Source organism: Saccopteryx bilineata, chromosome 10 (genome assembly GCF_036850765.1).
Source record: "Saccopteryx bilineata isolate mSacBil1 chromosome 10, mSacBil1_pri_phased_curated, whole genome shotgun sequence".
NCBI lineage: Eukaryota > Metazoa > Chordata > Mammalia > Chiroptera > Emballonuridae > Saccopteryx > Saccopteryx bilineata.
The window spans coordinates 5309254-5327815 of NC_089499.1; the positions used below are offsets into that span (position 1 = coordinate 5309254).

At 58.0% G+C, this 18562-nt stretch overlaps 1 protein-coding gene across 1 annotated transcript in view; it reads right to left on the minus strand.

The window, feature by feature from the left end:
• MAPKAPK3 (MAPK activated protein kinase 3) overlaps positions 1 to 18527 on the minus strand; it is a 29720-nt gene extending 11193 nt beyond the window's left edge. The window contains exons 1-2 of the mRNA XM_066245910.1: positions 18377 to 18527; positions 17834 to 18110 (exon numbers count right to left, since the gene is read on the minus strand). Of these exons, the coding sequence (XP_066102007.1) occupies positions 17834 to 18058 (225 nt within the window). The 5' untranslated portion in view covers positions 18059 to 18110; positions 18377 to 18527. The remainder of the gene's footprint in view (positions 1 to 17833; positions 18111 to 18376) is intronic.
• Positions 18528 to 18562: the final 35 nt, after the last annotated feature.

The following is an 18562-nucleotide window of genomic DNA, read 5'->3' on the forward strand; positions in this document are numbered from 1 at the left end:
AGGGCAGGTAAAGTTGGGGGTCCCTGGCTGGGGCCTGGCAGGAAACACTGGGCTCCTGAACAGAGGGGCAGGGGTGGGCTGCGTAGGAAGGAGTCGGAGGTATGGGGGGGGGGGTGTCAGAGAGCTGTGCTTCCCGGAGGCGGAGAAAGGGGGAGCTGGCTGACTGGAGCTTCTCAGTGTCTCCCACCCCACTCAGTTCATATTTGGGGACTTTTTCCCACACAAATTAAAAGAGTCCTCTGAGTGGCAAGGCCCTGAGAATAGGCACAGGAGCAGGGAGAGGGCTGCCCCTGGAAAACACAATAATTGCCACCACTGGCCTCTCTGCAGGGGCCCCACCCAGGCCCGGCAGCCAAGACATCTTCTGGGCAGTCACTCTCGACCCTGAGGGCTGACCTTGAGTGTGGCCCCAAACCTCTTAGAGCCTCAATTTCCCAATCTTCCTTCCCCGTAGCTAGAGCCTTCTTCTCTTCCAGGAATCTCCCCCATGTTGCCTCCTCTCAGAAGCCCTCCCTGACTAACCAATTTTAAAAGGACCTCAAGGGTCCCTCATTTTCTCTCCGTCCTTTATTTTTCCTCCTTTATATATGTGCTTTGTTCATTGAAGTATACTTTACATACAGTAAAACGCACACATTTCAAGAATCCGGTTCCCTGGGTTTTGACAATGGCACGCACCCTTGGAACCCACACTCCCATCAAGACAGAAAACATTTTCAGCTCTTGGGAAAGCTCCCCTTCGTCCCTTCTCCCCTCTCTCCTGCGCAGCTCTTTGTTCACAACCTACAATTAGCTTGTCCCTTTTGATAACATCTCACACATACACACACACACACACACACACACACACACACAGAGAACGCAATTTCAACATGACTCTGTTCTGAGCCCTTTATAAATATTAAGAGAAAGGGACTTCATCCTCACCATTCTTTAGCTGAGAAACTGAGGCACAAAGAGGAGAAATAATTGATTGGTCCCAGATCACGCAGCTGCTTCCCCAGCCAGGTAGCCACCGCGCTGCCTCCCTCCTCAGACTGTTGGCAGGAGGGTAGGGCCAGTCAGCCTGGTCTCGGTACTGGCATATAGGGCCTGGCACAGACACCAGCTTAGATAATATTTATAGATTTAATGACCAGATCTCTACGTGGGGGTGAGGATAAGAAACCTTCACGACGCATCATGAGAACAGAGTAAGATTAAATTGAGGAGGACCCAGGAAGGCTCAACAAATAAGAGACACGACAAGCTGGCCGAACTTGCTCCCCACTGTTCCTCAACCACCCTGTCTGGTGAACCAGACTTTACCTCTCTTCCAAGGTGCCCATCCTGACTGCTCTACTCCATAAAGACATTACTGTAAGTTGGTTTTATTCATGCAAGTACATGAGTCCACACTATCCTTCATAAAAGGTGTCCCCTAGCAAGAGCCCCATCTTCCCAGGCATGACCTTGAGCACAGGCCTAGGAGACAGGAGATCTAGTTTCCACTCCTATTCTCAGGGTGACTTTGGGCCAATCCTTTGCTTCCTTAGGCCTCTGTTTCCCCAATGTCAAGGTTAGGACTTGGACTAGATTGGGGGGGAGGGGGACAACAAGGGGATCTTTGGTCAGAGGCTCTTTCCAAAGTACCTACTGTACCCCATTCCCACAGTCCTGCCCCCATGGAGTAGTCCCTGGGTCTCTATGGACCCCATATCCAAATGCTTGAACCCAAAGAAGGCCACCCGACATGTTGGACCCGGTCACAGCTTGGAAGAGGATGGGGTGGCCTTCTACCAACCCAACGGACCCCACCCTTCCTTCATTTCCATCCTCTGTGCTCTGGGCTTCCCTAGGTGTCCCCCAAAACTGGAGGGTCTGCGATGGCCCCTAGACAGCTCCGCAGCTCCAGCTAGCACCAACAGGAACCCCCACACACATCTAAGATGGATCCCAGCTTTCTCCCAAGGGAGGGGGCCCCAGCTGTACCTGAGGGGTGGGCCCCAGTGAAGTGAGCTGAGCATGGAACGTGAGATGACATTTCCTTGAACAAAGGACACTGCTCAAGCCTCGGGCTTTCATCAAGCGGTCTCCACCTCCCTTCTCCCATCACTCTCCTTTGCCAAATTCTCGCACCTGTCCCCAGATCCTGCAGCTGCATGGACCCCACTGGACCATGGAACCCCGCAAGGTTGAGGGCAGAGGGGCCACAGCCCTCCGGTGTCACCAGCTGGAACAGGAGCCTCACAAATGGCCAGGCCTCCTTTACGACCTCCTGTGGTGTCTTTTCCCACCCTAGGACAGAGGTGACTGTGGGTGGAGGAATTCTCAGAGTTCAGGAGCTGGGCAAACAGCAGCAGCATTTGACTATTTGGAAAACAATCTGCAGTTTACAAAACACTCTCTTCCCCTTTATCTCACGGGAATGCTGAGTGCCACCCTGTGAGGCAAGCAGGGTGGGTCCATCATCAGTCCCGATTCACAGGCTGAAGAAAGAAAAGCTCAGGAGGATGAAGTCATTGCCCTGGGGCCACCCAGCTGGAGGATGGCAGGGCTAAAAAGAGCCAGACTGCAGAAGGGGAACTGACAAGAGGGCGTGACCCCAAGTTGGAGAGGCTGTGGCCAAAACTATAGCTTGCAAGACTCGGGAAACTCGTTCTGAAATAAATGTATGCATAGGTGCACAGGTGTGTGCATGAGCAAGGGTATGTGGGGGGTGTGTGTGTGGGGGGGTGCGTGGCAACCCAGGTACATGTAGATATAAGGGGGTGTGCATGAGTGTACATGGGTGCAGTCAATGTGGGGGGTGAGTGTGGGGGCCGTGGGTATACGTGTGCCTCTAGCCTCTGCAATGCTGACTTTGAACCCCCAGAGAGTTGGATCCATGCGTCTGTCCATTTATTCATCCAATATTTTCTACTGATCTAAAGTGTGTAGCAGAGAACTGGGCACAGAGCGATGCCCAAAAAAGACTGGGGGTCTTACTGTCACAACTCAACCTGCGACAGCCTTGCCCGAGCAGGTGACCAAGCCCAGAGACCACTGTGCAGACCTCCACTCCCACTGGGGCCCCCTCTCTGCTGCACTGCCAAGAGCTGTAAAAGCACTCTGTCTGCCCTTGTAGACCCTCCGAGCTGGGATGTCTGCGGTGGCTCTGTAAGGACACAGCTTTGGGGACCAGCCCCCACCAGTCTCCTCCAGCCACCTCCCAGCCCAGGAAGGACCACCAACCAGACCCACACGCCCACCCACACATCCGACAACCACAGCCAGCTCACGCAGGGCTGGGCTCTTCTCGGGTGAAAGTGTTCACAGTATTTCCATCTGCCTCACACACACAGGAGGCCTCAAGCCATCAGCCTGGACAAGCAGCCTCCCCTATCCCCTGACCCCCGAACCTCCATACTCCCAGACATTTAACCTGCAGCCGGGGCCAAGCTGCTCTGTGGCCTCTGCCCAACACCCACGCCTTCCGGCGGAAGAGAGCTAGCCTACTATCTCTCCCACCAGTCAGGCACTGGCAAATTAAGAAACATGAATGCTGGGTTTCACGACAACCCACAGTCTGAGAGACATCATCCCTACAACAAAGAGAACCTTCTGCAGGCCAGGGGCCAGATCTTCTCAGTGCCCCGAAGGCCACTACAAGTCCCACTATTTCCACTGCCCAGCTCATCGACAACAGGGTTTCCGGCACTTATAATTCTATAGCATGACAGAAGCCACATAAAAACAAAAAATGTCAGATTCTCTTTAGAACGAAGAGAAAGATAAAGTACCAGAAACCCACGTACGTTCATAACCATAACCAAGCCCACACTGTCATTCCGAGCTTCCTGGGGGTCCTGGCAAAGAAGGAAGACAGGTAGGTTCTGCTGTTTCAGTCACCCCACGGACAGAAGCACATTCACGGGTTCATGGAACTTTTCTAAGACCAAATGCTTTTTTTTTTTTTTTTAATTTTTGACAGAGACAGAGAGTGAGTCAGAGAGAGGGATAGGCAGGGACAGACAGACAGGAACGGAGAGAGATGAGAAGCATCAATCATTAGTTTTTCATTGCGCGTTGCAACACCTTAGTTGTTCATTGATTGCTCTCTCGTATGTGCCTTGACCGCGGGCCTTCAGCAGACCGAGTAGCCCCCTGCTGGAGCCAGCGACCTTGGGTTCAAGCTGGTGGGCTTTTTGCTCAAACCAGATGACCCTGGAGTCTCGAACCTGGGTCCTCTGCATCCCAGTCCGACGCTTTATCCACTGCGCCACCACCTGGTCAGACCTAAGACCAAATTCTTAAAGGAATTTAGCACTACAGACTACATGAGGGGGAAGTACAGCATCTGGCAATGCCTTCAGCGATCATTTTGCAAAAGATACAGACTTAAATGAACATACCTGATACGGAGCCTCACCAAGACTGAGGCCGGCACGTGGCCCTCTAGCCTGGCACACCGGTGAGGTGCTGACATGCCACCACCAGGCCCGTTACTTTCTTAGGACTCCAGCTTTGTTCTGCACCAGAGTACGGAGAGGAGAAAGGCAGGAGGGGCTCCTATGTACCCTGACACCTTCTCCCCCACCTTGGGGGTTTCTCCAAGCCTCAGGCAAGGGCAGAGATGGCAACAGCCACACTCAATGCCGAACACTCAGGCAGCAGGGGAGAATATTCTAGAAAAAGATGAGTTTTCAACTCATCTTTTTTGTCATTGTGGGAAACCTCTATTCTCTACAGAGGGAGGTTAGGGATAAGAAAAAGCTCTTTGGACCTACCGTACTCCCTCTTTGACAAGCATTTCCATCTCAGCCACATCTAAGGTCTCTTCTGGCTCCCAGAGCTGTGGTTATTTGGGGTTATTTTCCCATGGTGTCCTATCTTTAATTTTATGGGACACTTCTGGGACAGCGGGGTTCCTTTTACAGCCAGCGGTGGGTGCAGCCCTGTGTGTGCTGTCAGTGCCAGTGAGGAGTAGGGGCACCCTTCACCCTGGCCCCGGGCCAGCCAGTGTGACCCTTGCCGGCTGCTCTGCCCATCAGAGCAGAGGCCTTAGCCCCGAGAATGCGACAGACTGACACTGAGTTCAGGGTTCAGAAGCAGAAATGTCCTTAAAGCCTCAGTATCTTCCTTCTAGAGCCAGGGTGCCAGAGCTATCTGGTGAGCCACCTGCCAACATCGAAGCTAACTTTCCAGCCACAGTTTCAGCTTAGAGCCTCCGACGTGCGCCCTTCCTCTCCGACACACTCACTTTCCCAGCTCCCCTCGCTCGTCATGGGAACTAACGGGACCAATTCCGCAGCTATGGATTAGCTGGCCTCACGCCACGTCAGACCTCGCTTCATTAAGTTCTGACTATGTCCTGTCCTCCGACTCACCCTGTCCACTTTCCTTCCCTCCTCAGAGGCGCACGCGACACCACTGACCACAAACGCCCAGGCCCCAGCAGGGTGCTCACCCCCCGGATCGGGGTGACTGTCTCTCCCTGGTGCTCCGCCAGCGCTGTGCTGGCCACAGGTCCCACCTCACTCAGTGCTCACCGTGTCCTGAGAAGACCCAGCACCAGCCTTTCACCTGTGGGGGGCTGCGACTCGGAGACGTTGTGACTTACTCAGAGTCACAAGGCTGAGTAGTGAGAGTCAAGACTTGAAATTGGACCTGTCAGCTAATGGCCTGGGGACCATGCCGGCGACTGCTGCACTCCTTGGATATGTGAAGCTTGGCCCCGTGCCCCTGACTCTGCTGCTGTGGGGATTACAGTGGTGATGTCCCCGGAGCCCTGGCCCTGGACCGGCCATGTTACATCCCTTCGCTCCTGCCCTTCCAAAACCATGTCGTTAACCATCATTTTCAGCTGAGGACACTGAGGCACAGGGAGGTTTGGGGGTTTTTTTTCAGCTTCTCTGGGTCACACGGCCCACACAGGCCACCCTCGAGTTGGAGAGTCCTTTGGGAACCGGGGCGCCCCCCTCATGCCCACTGCACAGATCCCTTACCGACTCCCGCAAACATTGACCGGCCTTGCTTGGGGGCTGGGTCCAGGGCGGGGCACCTGCTGCCCCAGGTGCTCTGTCTGTAAGGATTTGGGGTCCACGGATGAGTTATTGCCATTGGGGACGCTTGATGAGGACACAGAGCCTAAGGAACTGGCCCTGGCTCCTTCTCTGCTCATCTCCCTTCCGTCCAGAGCCAGAACCTGGCAGAGCAGACAAGATGGAGAAGGCCAGCCCCTCCTGAGGGAGCCCAGGAAGAAGGAAGGCCCCCAAACTGCCACTTCCCCTCTCAGGACGAGGTCTGAGTACCTGATGGGGTGGGGAGGGTTGGAGGGGGGACAGAATAGCTGATGGGGGGCTACCTGACTACCTTCCCCCCAAGTCCTGGGAGGAAAAGGAGTGGCTGAGGCTCCGAGCTGGCCGTCTACCGAGGAAACTCTGCCAGCAGGTGAGCCAACACACATTTTGAAATTGTCAAGTCTCAGGAACATAAGACTCCTTCAATTTGCTAAACTTTGGTGGCCTTAGTTTATCTGCTGCCCACCAGCCACAGACAACCCGGAAACCAAGGCCAGAGTGCCGGGGCTGGGGAGGGGAGGGGAGGGGTGGGGGAGGGGGAGGGGAGGGGAGGGGGAGGGGAGGGGGAGGGGGAGGGGAGGGGTGGGGGAGGGGGAGGAGAGGGGAGGGGGAGGGGAGAGGTGGGGGAGGGGGAGGGGAGAGGTGGGGGAGGGGGAGGGGAGAGGTGGGGGAGGGGGAGGGGAGAGTGCTCCCAGAGAGGGAGCTGAGCTCGGCTTCCAGAAGGGGAGGAGGAGGGGAGAGTGCTCCCAGAGAGGGAGCTGAGCTCTGCTTCCTGAAGGGGAGGAGGAGGGGAGAGTGCTCCCAGAGAGGGAGCTGAGCTCTGCTTCCAGAAGGGGAGGGGGAGGGGAGAGTGCTCCCAGAGAGGGAGCTGAGCTCGGTTTCCAGAAGGGGAGGGGAAGGGGAGAGTGCTCCCAGAGAGGGAGATGAGCTCGGCTTCCAGAAGGGGAGGGGGAGGGGAGAGTGCTCCCAGAGAGGGAGCTGAGCTCTGCTTCCAGAAGGGGAGGGGGAGGGGAGAGTGCTCCCAGAGAGGGAGCTGAGCTCGGTTTCCAGAAGGGGAGGGGGAGGGGAGAGTGCTCCCAGAGAGGGAGCTGAGCTCGGCTTCCAGAAGGGGAAGGGGCGGGAGAGCGAGACCATGAGAGCTGGTTGGGGCAGGTGGGTGGGCAGGTCCCAATGCCCAGGCCAGTGCCCATGCACTAGGAAGGACCAGCTGTGGCCACAGGGCTCCAGGTCAAACAGACTTGGGTGGCAGAGGCAGAGGCCAGTTCCATCCTCCACTTTCCTGTGGCTTTAGGCAGGCCATTCGATCTCTCTGAGCCTCACTTGGCCCAGCCTGGAAAGTGGGACAGGGACAGTACTCATGTTCCCAGGTGACCAGCGGATGGAGTGTGAACACACAGAGCTCGGATTAGCACACACCAAGTGCATGACAAGCAGAAAGGGGCTCCGAGGTGGGCTTGGCTACCCCTGGGTCCCCCTGGGTCTTCCCTGAGGTGGCCTCATGCTCTTCTCCTCCCTGTTTCTCCAGAATTTGGAGAAATCCGGGTGCAGCCTCTGGCACCCAGGGGAGGCAGACCCCCCTCCAATCCAGCAGGTCCCACCCACCTGCCCCAACCAGCAGGTCCCACCCACCTGCCCCAACCAGCTCTCATGGTCTCGCTCTCCCGCCCCTTCCCCTTCTGGAAGCCGAGCTCAGCTCCCTCTCTGGGAGCACTCTCCCCTCCCCCTCCCCTTCTGGAAACCGAGCTCAGCTCCCTCTCTGGGAGCACTCTCCCCTCCCCCTCCCCTTCTGGAAGCAGAGCTCAGCTCCCTCTCTGGGAGCACTCTCCCCTCCCCCTCCCCTTCTGGAAGCCGAGCTCAGCTCCCTCTCTGGGAGCACTCTCCCCTTCCCCTCCCCTTCTGGAAACCAAGCTCAGCTCCCTCTCTGGGAGCACTCTCCCCTCCCCCTCCCCTTCTGGAAGCAGAGCTCAGCTCCCTCTCTGGGAGCACTCTCCCCTCCTGACGGGCCGGACTGGACTGGGCTTTGCAAAAGTGGATCAAGAATGGAGTGTCTGCTGATCCCGTTTTGCTGTGCACAGCCCAGTGAGGAGTGGCCTATCCCCAGCGTTGCAAGGGGGTGGTGGGCTCGCCTCCGGGAGGGACCCTGGTGGGGGAAGCAAGGCTGAGAGTTAGGGACCCCAGCCAGGACGGGCACTTCTCCACCCCCTCAGGTGGCAGTCACCTTTACACCCCTCAGCTCCTTCATGCATCCTTTTGAACACTGTCCCCTTATGCAGAGTGTGTGAGAAACCTGGGTGGGTCCCTGAACCTCCCTGAGCCCCAGCTCCCTACCTGTGAAGTGGCCGTGCACTCTCCTTCCACACAGCAAAGGGCTAGAGGCAGGTATGGGACTACGGACATCCGCTTCCCAGGTGGGGAAAGAGGCCTGGAGAGAGCTCTGGCTCCCCCTGTCCTGGAGGTTATCCCCCTGTCCTGGAGGTTATCCTCCTGACCTGGAGGCCATCCCCCTGTCCTGGAGGTTATCCCCCTGTCCTGGGCGTTATCCTCCTGTCCTGGAGGTTATCCCCCTGTCCTGGAGGTTATCCTCCTGACCTGGAGGCCATCCCCCTGTCCTGGAGGTTATCCCCCTGTCCTGGGCATTATCCTCCTGTCCTGGAGGTTATCCCCCTGTCCTGGGCGTTATCCCCCTGTCCTGGGAGTTATCCCCCTGTCCTGGAGGTTATCCCCCTGTCCTGGGCGTTATCTCCCTGTCCTGGAGGTTATCCCCCTGTCCTGGGAGTTATCCCCCTGTCCTGGAGGTTATCCCCCTGTCCTGGGCGTTATCCCCCTGTCCTGTAGGTTATCTTCCTGTCCTGGACATTATCCCCCTGTCCTGGGCGTTATCCCCCTGTCCTGTAGGTTATCCCCCTGTCCTGGAGGTTATCCTCTGTCCTGGAGGTTATCCCCCTGTCCTGGGCGTTATTCCCCTGTCCTGTAAGTTATCCCCCTGTCCTGGGCATTATCACCCCGTCCTAGAGGTTACCCCCCTGTCCTGTAGGTTATCCCCCTGTCCTGGGCGTTATCACCCTGTCCTGGAAGTTATCTACCCAGTAAGTGGAAGGTTCTGAACTCCCCCTGCCAGGCAGGTGCCCGATCCACCTTCTACCACAGCCCTCCCGGGGTGTCCTGCAACCCCTGTGTACATACTCAGAGGGTGTGGGTTTGTTATCCTCCCTTAACTTAGAGGAAGGAAGGATTTTCTGCCAAAATCCGCTCTGTAATTTGTGAAACATATTTTTTCTATGACAGTATAAATATAGGACGTTTTCATCATAAGACTGAGAAATTTTAGCAAAGACAAGTGTTTTATTCTAATCTCAGGGATAATGTCCTTTCGGTCCTAGCCAGGTAGTTCAGTTTGTTAGAACACCATCACGCTATGCCAAGGTTGTGGGTTTGATCCCTAATCCGGACACATACAAGAATCAACCAATGAATGCATAAACATATCTTTTTTTTTTCTTTCTCTCTATTTCTCTCTCTCTCCCTCCTTCTCTGTCTAGAATCAATTTTTAAAATATTATTTTTTAAAAACAGAAATAATGTCCCTTCAGTGGTCCCCCTCATGAGGAGACCCCGCCTTGGCCACAGAATCTGTGTCTCAACTGGCTAATTGTGCCAGTGAAGCCTACATAGCCGGTGCAGGCTACAGAGAGCAGTGGCCATCTTTCCTGAGCAGGCGGTGACCAGGGCAAGTGAGGCCATGCCTAGGTGACCTCTGCTGAGGCACCCTGCACTGTCCATGCCGCCGTCCAGCTCTGGAGAGAGGGGGCCCAACACCCTCTCACTCTCAGAAGAATGATAGCTGGCCTCTCATCGGAGGAGATATCACAAAGATCACCCAGATGTAAGGATGGGGTGTTCAGGAGATGGCCGGGACAACCCCCAGAGACACGGTACAGAGGCCCTAGGGTCCTTGTCACTCCACTTCCCAGACCCGCTCTTTCCGAAGCAAACATCCTATCTGCCTGCCATCTCTGCCACTGCCTCCGGCTTCATCCGTGTCCCTGCAGCTCCCCACACAGGCCTGGCTGAGCACAGGCAGCCACTGCCCTACTAAGGTCCTTCTCGGGGAGGCAAGGGCACTGGTGCCCACACTCCAGGGGCTGTGCCCCTCTCGCCCTCCCTCCTGTTCAGCTAGTGGGCTACCAGGTCCCGACACCTGGGCAGCTCCTGGACAACTGGCCTAGATCATGCCATGGAACCACAGACGTGAGGAAGGGGAAACAGGGAGAGGAGAAAGGCCTGGACCTCCGGGAGACCAGGGTGGTGGCCTCACAGCACGGAGGGACCCTCCTGCCATGAGACTGGGCCGCAGTGACCGCCCTGCTCCCTTAGGCCTTCCCAGGGTAAAGATGTCCCCCGGGACAGGCTCAGCCTGACTCAAGGATCTGACTGGGCCACGGAGTACAGTGGGGAGGGGTCTCCGGCCTGAGTCCTAACCCTGGAGCTCCTGTCCCTAGCAGAGCACAGACCCTGCTGGTGGGGACACCACAGCTGACTGCTCCCCCCGGAACCCGCATTGGCTAGCTGGCTCGGGAGAGGCATCCTGGGGTCCCCTCTAGCCAGACTCATGCTGCCAGTCTACTTGCAAAAGCAGCTCCCACAGGGGGCAAGGTGGAGGCCACTACCTGCCTGCTTCCTGGCACTTCCCCCCGGAAGGGTACTCACTGCCAGAAGGGGCCCTGGTCAAGCAGAGCTCCCAGTGGCTCATCTCACCGATGGATGGTCGTACTGCACCTGGGACAGGCCCTGCTCCTGCTCCCCAGCTGAGCCCGACACACAGGGAGGGGTGGCTGAGAGCCACGACTTGGCATTCCAGACAGGCGGCGGGGGTTCCAGCCCAGCCCGGGCGTGTCCCTGCTATGTGACACCCTCAGTGACTTCCCTTGCCTTCCCGAGCCTCCTTCTCTCCATCCACAATAGGGAGGTGACAACACCAACCCTTCTGAGATTCCGGAGGGTTCGTGTGTAACACGCAGGAAGAACTCGGGTTAGTTCGTGCTCTGGTCCCCAGCCCCCCAGCTGTGAGCCGCTGCCCTCCGGAGAGCGTGCAGAGCCATGCCGGCCCCTCCGCCAAGTCCCAAGGGGCTGTTTATGCCGGGGGACATCTACAGAACAAGCTGTGAGTCTCCCTCAGGTTGCATGCACGCCCCTAAAAATAGCGTCTGAGCTTCGCTGAGGTCAGGGGTCAAGTGCAGGGTACAGGCCAACGCCAGCTGGTCTGGGGTGTCCGTGCCAGGCAGCACAGGGACAGCACACTCAGCTGTGCCCTCTAAGGCGGAGATAGGTTGCCCCCCAGCCCTCCCAGCCCCTATGCAGTTAACCCCGCTGGCTCCAAGGCTATGGGTTCAGGCCCCGGCAACGGTCTCAGACTATCGAGCCATAGAGAGACCCGACAGCAGGGGCCGCAGCCCAAGCTGACTTCCCGCATTCACCAAGGACGCCTCGGGTTACAAGCTTGGCCCAAACGCTCCTGACGCCGCTGCTCCAGCTGCCAAGGCCACCAGCCCCTGGTCAAGGCCAGCAGCAGGAGGGGATACTGAGTAACATGGGCACAGCTGAAAGCTCCTGCTGTCCTATACCCCCCCCAACCCCCTGTGACTAGGATGAGTCCCCCAGCACCTGACCAGCCCCCATCCAGCCTCTGCCTGCCCTCAGCCTGCAGGCTGCCGAGAAGGGGTCCAGCCAAGCCTGAAACCATGAGACAGAGAATGACAAGGCCCAAGCGGGGAGGGCCTGAGCGACAGCAGGAGAGACGGAGCTGAGAAAGGAGAAGAGAAAGGGACAAGGAGGCAGAGAAGACTGAAAGATAAAAAGTCCCACAGAGAGAAAGCAGCAAGGACAAAGCGCTCATCTAAAGAGAAAGGAAGCTTTCACACTAAACCTGCAAGAAGCCCACAATCAATATTCTCAGCGTCTCGGGGCCTGTCCTGAGTGAAAGGCCTCCCGAGGCTCCTGGTCCCCCTCAGCGGCCACCCCACACCCTTGCTCTAAGCAGTCCCCCACGGTTCCCACACGGCAGGGCCCTGATCACAATTACACGGGCCCTAATCCACTTAGATCCAAAAGGGCGGGGAAGAGCCGAGGGCCAGAGCCCCTTCCACCGCTCTCTCCCACCGCACAAGGGGCCAGCTTCCCCGGGTGCAGGGTGGAGACGAGTGAGTCCTCACAGAGGCCAACAACGTGCCATCAAAATGCACGCAAACCACCCCCAATGAGAGCTCTGCCCTCGGGGAGTGTCTGCTGCTGGCCTGCGCTGTCTCAGAGCGGGAATGCGGGCCAGTCACAGCCACCATGACCGAACCCTCCTGTCCAGCACCCGTTCAAAGCCAGGGCTCAACTACACCACAAAGACGAGGGTTTTGCCGAAGATTCCAAAACTCTCTTTATCCAAGGTCACTCAGGGAGAAAGTGGCAGGAAGGATACCAAGCCCAGAGCCCTGCTCCTCTCTCCACCCTGGGTAGCCTCTCATGTCGGGGGTCACACAGGACCTCAAATTGAGGGGAGTGGGGGCAGCAGGACCCCGGGAGAATATGGGAACCATGGTTGTACTGCCGAGGTCAGCAGACCCAGACATGCAGGAAGGGCTCGGTGCACACTTGTGGCGCAGGTGTGCTGAGAACGCCCCTCGCCTAGGGGTCTCGCCAGGTGGCCATCACCTTTGGATACACGGCAGCCAGTCGCCAGTCTGAGACCCAAGGTAGCTGAGGGAGCAGAGTGAGAAGCTCCACCTGCTGCCCCCTGCAGGGGTCTTCCGTGATCGTGTCCCAAGGAGGCCCTGGGGGAGGAAGACGAGGATCCAAGGAGAAAAACAGCTTCCCCAAGCGCAGACCTCAGCAGACATTACAGACCTCGGCTGTCATGACAGCCAGGCCCTCCCCGCACCGCCTGACCTGAAGAACAGCCCAGACACCCAGAAACTCCTGAGCACCTGGCAACAGTGCCCCACGGAGGACCTGGCGATGCTGTGAAAGCCAGCCCTGGGGCAGGGGGTAGGGCGCCATGACAGGGGCCTCGGTGGGGTGAGGCGTGAATCCTAGGTGTGGGCAAATGGAGAGTGAGAGTCCCCACCGACCTTCTGTCCTCATCCTTCAGGGCCCGCCCTACACAAATGCCTCCTCTTCCACAGAGCCCTTCCGTCCTCCAGGACTCCCAGCGTCGGTCAGGGTCTCGACACCAGCCCTCCGAGAGCAGCCACATCCTGCCTGGACACAGGACGGCGAGGGGGCAGTGCCACCCCACAGCAGGCACTGGGTTGTCCACTCCAGGCAGGCTGTCACACACACCCTCTGCCCCCATCCACACCCTTCTCAGGCCAGAGACCCAGATGGGAGCAGACAGTTGCTTCCCGTAGCCCCCCACCCCCACCCCCGGTTGGACCAGCCGTGACAGTTTCCTCTCACCTACCCACCAACCTGACTTCCCACCCGTGGCACTCTGGACTCACAAGGCTTGGGATGAACCACCTAATTTTTCTGAGGTGGCCCCCACATCCATCACAGTCCTTGTGTCCGGGCGTTGTGGGACCAGCACCTGCCCATCACAGGTATAGAGTCCTGTATGGGGAAGAGATGTAGGCAAACACCACAGCAGCACTGGGGGCCAAGCCTGGGCTTCCAGGGAGCCATGGAGGATGATGCTGGCATCCTGCCAGAGGCCAAGCCTCAGAGACCCTTCTATAGCCCCACAGACTTGCAGGAGACATGATGAGGTGACGTCACGCTAAGACTCTGGCACCAAGCTGCCTGGGTGCAAATCCCAGCCCTGCCACTCACCAGCTGGGCACCCTGGGCCAGTCGTTCACCTCTCTGAACTCGGTGTCTTTATACATAAAGTGGGAATGACAGGATTAGGCAAGGTAACACGTGTCGCACGTGGGGAACGGGGCCTGCCGGACAGAATGCTCTGGAAAACTGTTAGCTGTTTGTGGGAACACTAGTGTCCACAACGTCAAGGCCCTAAGCCATCAGCTCCTAGAGGGAAGTCCCAGCAGACAGAATCCTGACCCGAGATGAGGAGCAGCTTCTAAGGCTGTGAGCAAGGCCAGCTGGCCAAACCACCAGCTTCTGCCGAAAATTCCACTATTCACATTTCTTAGGGTTTGATGCCCTCCTTAGGATCCCTGTTTAAAGAGCAGATCGACAGTCCTGGTAGTTCAGCTGGTTCCACCGGCAACGGAAGCACCTCAGACACTTCCCTTCCAGGAGAGGGGCACCCTGGGGAGGAGCTTGGGCCGCCGTGGGGACTCTTGTACAAACCACCAGCCCCTCCACACACTTCCTGATATGTTGACTCCATTATAAGCAGCCCTGCAGAGGCTGATCTGACCGGTCTGGGGAGGTAGGTGAGGGGGTAGCAGCTGCCAGATGAGAAAGTCCCTGGCCTGCCTGGCAGCCCCACCCAGCCCCAAACCCAGCTAGGCAGCGCCAGCTCCAACAGGCCGGCCCCACCCACAAAGCCATGCAGCGATCTGGGCATGTGGGTCCAGGAACCACCACTCTGTTCTCTGTGACCAAGACCAGAGGCAGAGAGCACTAGGAGCCCCAAGGGCCTCCAGCATGTGGCGGTGGTCAGAGGAGAGGGCCCACCCCAGCCCCAGACACCAGAGAGCAGAGAGAGCAGAGACAGGAAAGACACCACTTCTCCTCCCACATGATGAGCCCCTCTGCCTCCACAGGGCCTTCTATTGCTTTTATTTATCTAAGTGCCATGGTTACCTCTGCCCACCAGGAGGCTGAGAACCACAGGTGGGCTGGGTAGGAAGTCAGGAGGGGAGGAAATTCTGTCTTCTGCTACAAGCCCAGCCCAGCCGCATCACATGACTTCTGACTACTACCTCCAGGTCCCAATGTTCATACGTGTGATTAGACTGAGGGGCCTGGTCGCAAATGCGGTGGGGTACAGATGTAATGGAGAACAGATCTTCAGGGCTGTGCCCAGGCAGGAGTGGCGCTGAGGGGTTCCGACTCACCAGCTAGGCCTGGCAGGAAGCGCAAGCAAGACGGCAGTCGGAGGCAGTCCCCGGCCCCCAGCGCCTGCCAAGGGGACAGCAGCAAGCACTCCGGGTGGCATGGAGAGTGGCATGTCGGCTCTAGATGTGGAAGCTGTTCTTGGAAGGGAGCCCCTGAGTGTGAGCAAGGCCAAGATGGACCAAGCCAACGGTCCAGGCCTGAGGGAAAGGGGAAGAGGCCCGGTTCCCCAGGAAGGAGGAACCTGCTTCCCTAGGGCCCCCATAAAATAGCAACAGCTACAGGGCCAGTGACCACAGATCTTCCTGTTTTATGAGTGCCTGCTGGGTTCCAGGCTTCATGCTAAGCACGATCTGCCATTGAGCAACAAGACTAAGAGCAGGGGCATGGAGAGAGGCCAGGCCACTAGGCCTGGATCACCCAGAAGGGCAGAGAAGGCACAAACATGTCCAGGCTACGAAATAAAGAGAGGCCAGCCAGGGAGACAGAAAGACACAGAGCCCGGGGGCCCCACTGAGGCTGACCTGGGCAGCTGGGGAGAGGGCTAGGCAGAGGCCGAAAAAGGGCCGAAACCCATTCATGGACTGGTTGAGCTCCCTGAACCCAGACCTACCCATGGACTGAGCTTCCCAGGCCCTTGCCCGCCAGGGCAGAGGGTTGAGGAAAAACGTAAGTAGAAAAATGCTGCTTTCCTCCCCAAGGCTACAGCCACCACTCACAGCACAGGTCTGATGTGCCAGAGGCTGTGCCGACCCCATCCTGGAAGATGTCATACGAACCTGCCTAGCTGGGCAGGGACTTACAGGCTTTGGAGTAGGGTTGTGAGGGGGCAAGAACAGGAGGGTTGGGGACAAATCCAATCCACACACACCCCCAGGGCCAACTTAGGGCCAGGTCCTGAAAGTCCTAAGCCAGGAGCCCTAGCCACGCTCACCCATAAAGCCCAAAGGAGTACCTACCGCAGGGGAATCCGTCCTAGGCCAGCCCCAGATCCCAGCCCAGGACAGAGAAAGCATGAGACTCTATATCCACGGGCACTTTGGAAGTTCCTGCAGTCACAAGTCCTCCCAAGTAACTTCCTCAGACACAGTATCTATGGGGAAGGGCCCAGGCCCAGCCTGCTTAAAGCAGGTGCTGCCTGGACCCATGAACTACAGCCCCCCACTCCGTGCCTACCTCGTTCATAGCGCCTCAAGAGCACAGGTACCGGTCAGAGTTCAGCCTTGGCTCACAGGGCCAAAGCCTCGGTATTGAGAAGAGGTTCTCTGGCCTTAGGCGACCCCTCCCCACCGAGACTGCACCCCGACACTAGCACAGGTGAAAGGATTAAGATGGTGCTGAGGGAGAGGGTGGAAACACTCACTTCTCACCCCCCGAGCTCCCTTTCCCCTCAGAAGAACCATCTTTTCCAGGAAGGACTCCAGAATACCTTGCCTGGGACTCCAGAAAGGCCCCAGCCCCACTCCACTGCTGTGTTAGTGAGCCAAGAAGCTGTGTCTGAGACCCTGCTCAGCAGCCCAGCCCTGAGCCTCCTCTGGACCCATCCCTCCAAGACCACCCTGGGGACATGTCCCCCTCTATCAGCCCTCGTGCCCCTGGGAGAGACACAGGGAGCTGAGCCCAGATCCCTGCTCAAACTCTTGCAGACCCCGTGCCCTAATAAGTCCCGCAGCCTCTCCAGGCCTGCATCAGGCTCCATGACAACCAGTCCACGAACACCCTCTCACACCAAGCTCACATCAGCCCCTGTCTTTTTCCTGAACAGCGGCAGAAACGTGGTTTCAAGCCTCCAGAACCTAGTCTAAGGTCACAGAGCTGGCAAAGGAAGGCCAGAGATTAGGTCAGGACTCTGAGCTCTGGCTCATAATTGCAATGTCTATAAAACAGGAAGATCCGTTGCTGTATTCTAACCTCCAGGAGCCACTCTCCTTGCTGTGCTCTACCCATCCAGGCGGCCACTGACACAAGCTGTAACTGACTGAAGTTCCCAGATGCAAGGGATTCTGGGTATGCGGCAGGGTCCCAGGCCCAGAACTAAGTGACTTAAACCAGAAGTAGGTGCCTAGATCTGCAAGCCCCTGAATTTCCCATATTCCACCTGTATCAGTGAGGTCTTAACCAGGCTTCCAGGGACCCTGTGGTGTGACATAACCAGCTGGCTGGCCCATCTTTTCCCCAAGAACCAGAGTGGGTCAGGCATGGAGCAGGGCTTGCTCCTGTCAACATGGAGCCCCTGACTCGGCTGGAGCCCATCAGCAGCCTTCTGACAACAGGTGCAATGGTGGGCACCAGCCTTGCCCACCAGCCAGCCCTGAAGGTTCCCACCACTCCAGCCCAGGCAGGTAGGGACCACAGAAGAAAATAGCCCCACCCCAAGCTTTGGCGATGACTTGCCCTCAAACATAGGTAACTCAGAACCATTCCAATCAGAAGAGCTTCTGGTGGAAAGAGGACCCCTCCTTGGGCAGAACACCGAGGCCCAGCCACAACCCCAGCGTCAGGAGCAACTCCTCCCCTTCTTCCGGGTACAGCAAGCTCTACCCATACAGACTCCACCCTTTTTGTACCCTGGGACACCCGGAGCTTAGGTGGCTAAGCCCCAGTTTCCCATCTATAAAGCAGGGAGGACCAGGAGCCCGACCCTACAGGGGAGTACAAGAATGAAACCTGATGCTGAACTGAACAGGAGAAGCTTAGCAGGGGCCCTGGGCATATTGTGCACCCACAGGCCTCTGCTGTGGGACCCTCTGGGTCACCCAGGCAGCAGTGAGGGGGTCACTAACCTTCAGAGCACACTTCTGCCCCGTGCGCTTGTGGAAGCACACCAGCACCTTGCCGTTCACACCCAGGCCCAGCACCTGCTTGGACAACTGGTAGTCATCGGTCACTGCATACTTCTTGGGCTCCCGCTGCCCCGCGAGGGCCAGAGCACCAGCTGGGCTGGGTCCTGGGGGTGCACCTGGCGGGGGCAACGGGCCCCCCTCTTCCTCTCCTGTCTCGCCATCCATGGCCCGCACTGGGCGCTCAGAGGCGGCCCCAGCCTGGCGCGTCCACGGCCACCTGGGGAAGAGGGGAAGAGTAAGTTCCACCCAGACTCTTTTTAACACACCCCAGCCTTGGAACCGCTAGGACAGACTGGGCTGCGGGCTGGGGACAGCGCTGGAAGTGCAGGACGATGCCAGAGGGTACGGACGCGCGGCAGGGGGGCGGTGGTCGCGGAGCCCGGCACAAGCGAATCCAGCCCCGGCTCCTCTCAACAGAGGAAGGGGCCGGAGTGGCCGAGAGGTCCCGGGAACAAGAGGCTGAGGGGGTCCAGTGGGGCGTACCTGACAGCAGTGCACCTGACGGCTGCGCGGGAGAAGGGCCGGGGTGACGGGAGCGGGAGTCGGTGGCCACGAGCGCCCTGAGCCCCGGGCGCGCCGCCCGCAGCCCACGTGACTGCACCCCCTCCCCCGCGCGTCCACGACTTGAAGCCGGGCTCGGTCAGTCTTAAAGGGCCAGGCGCTCCCAAG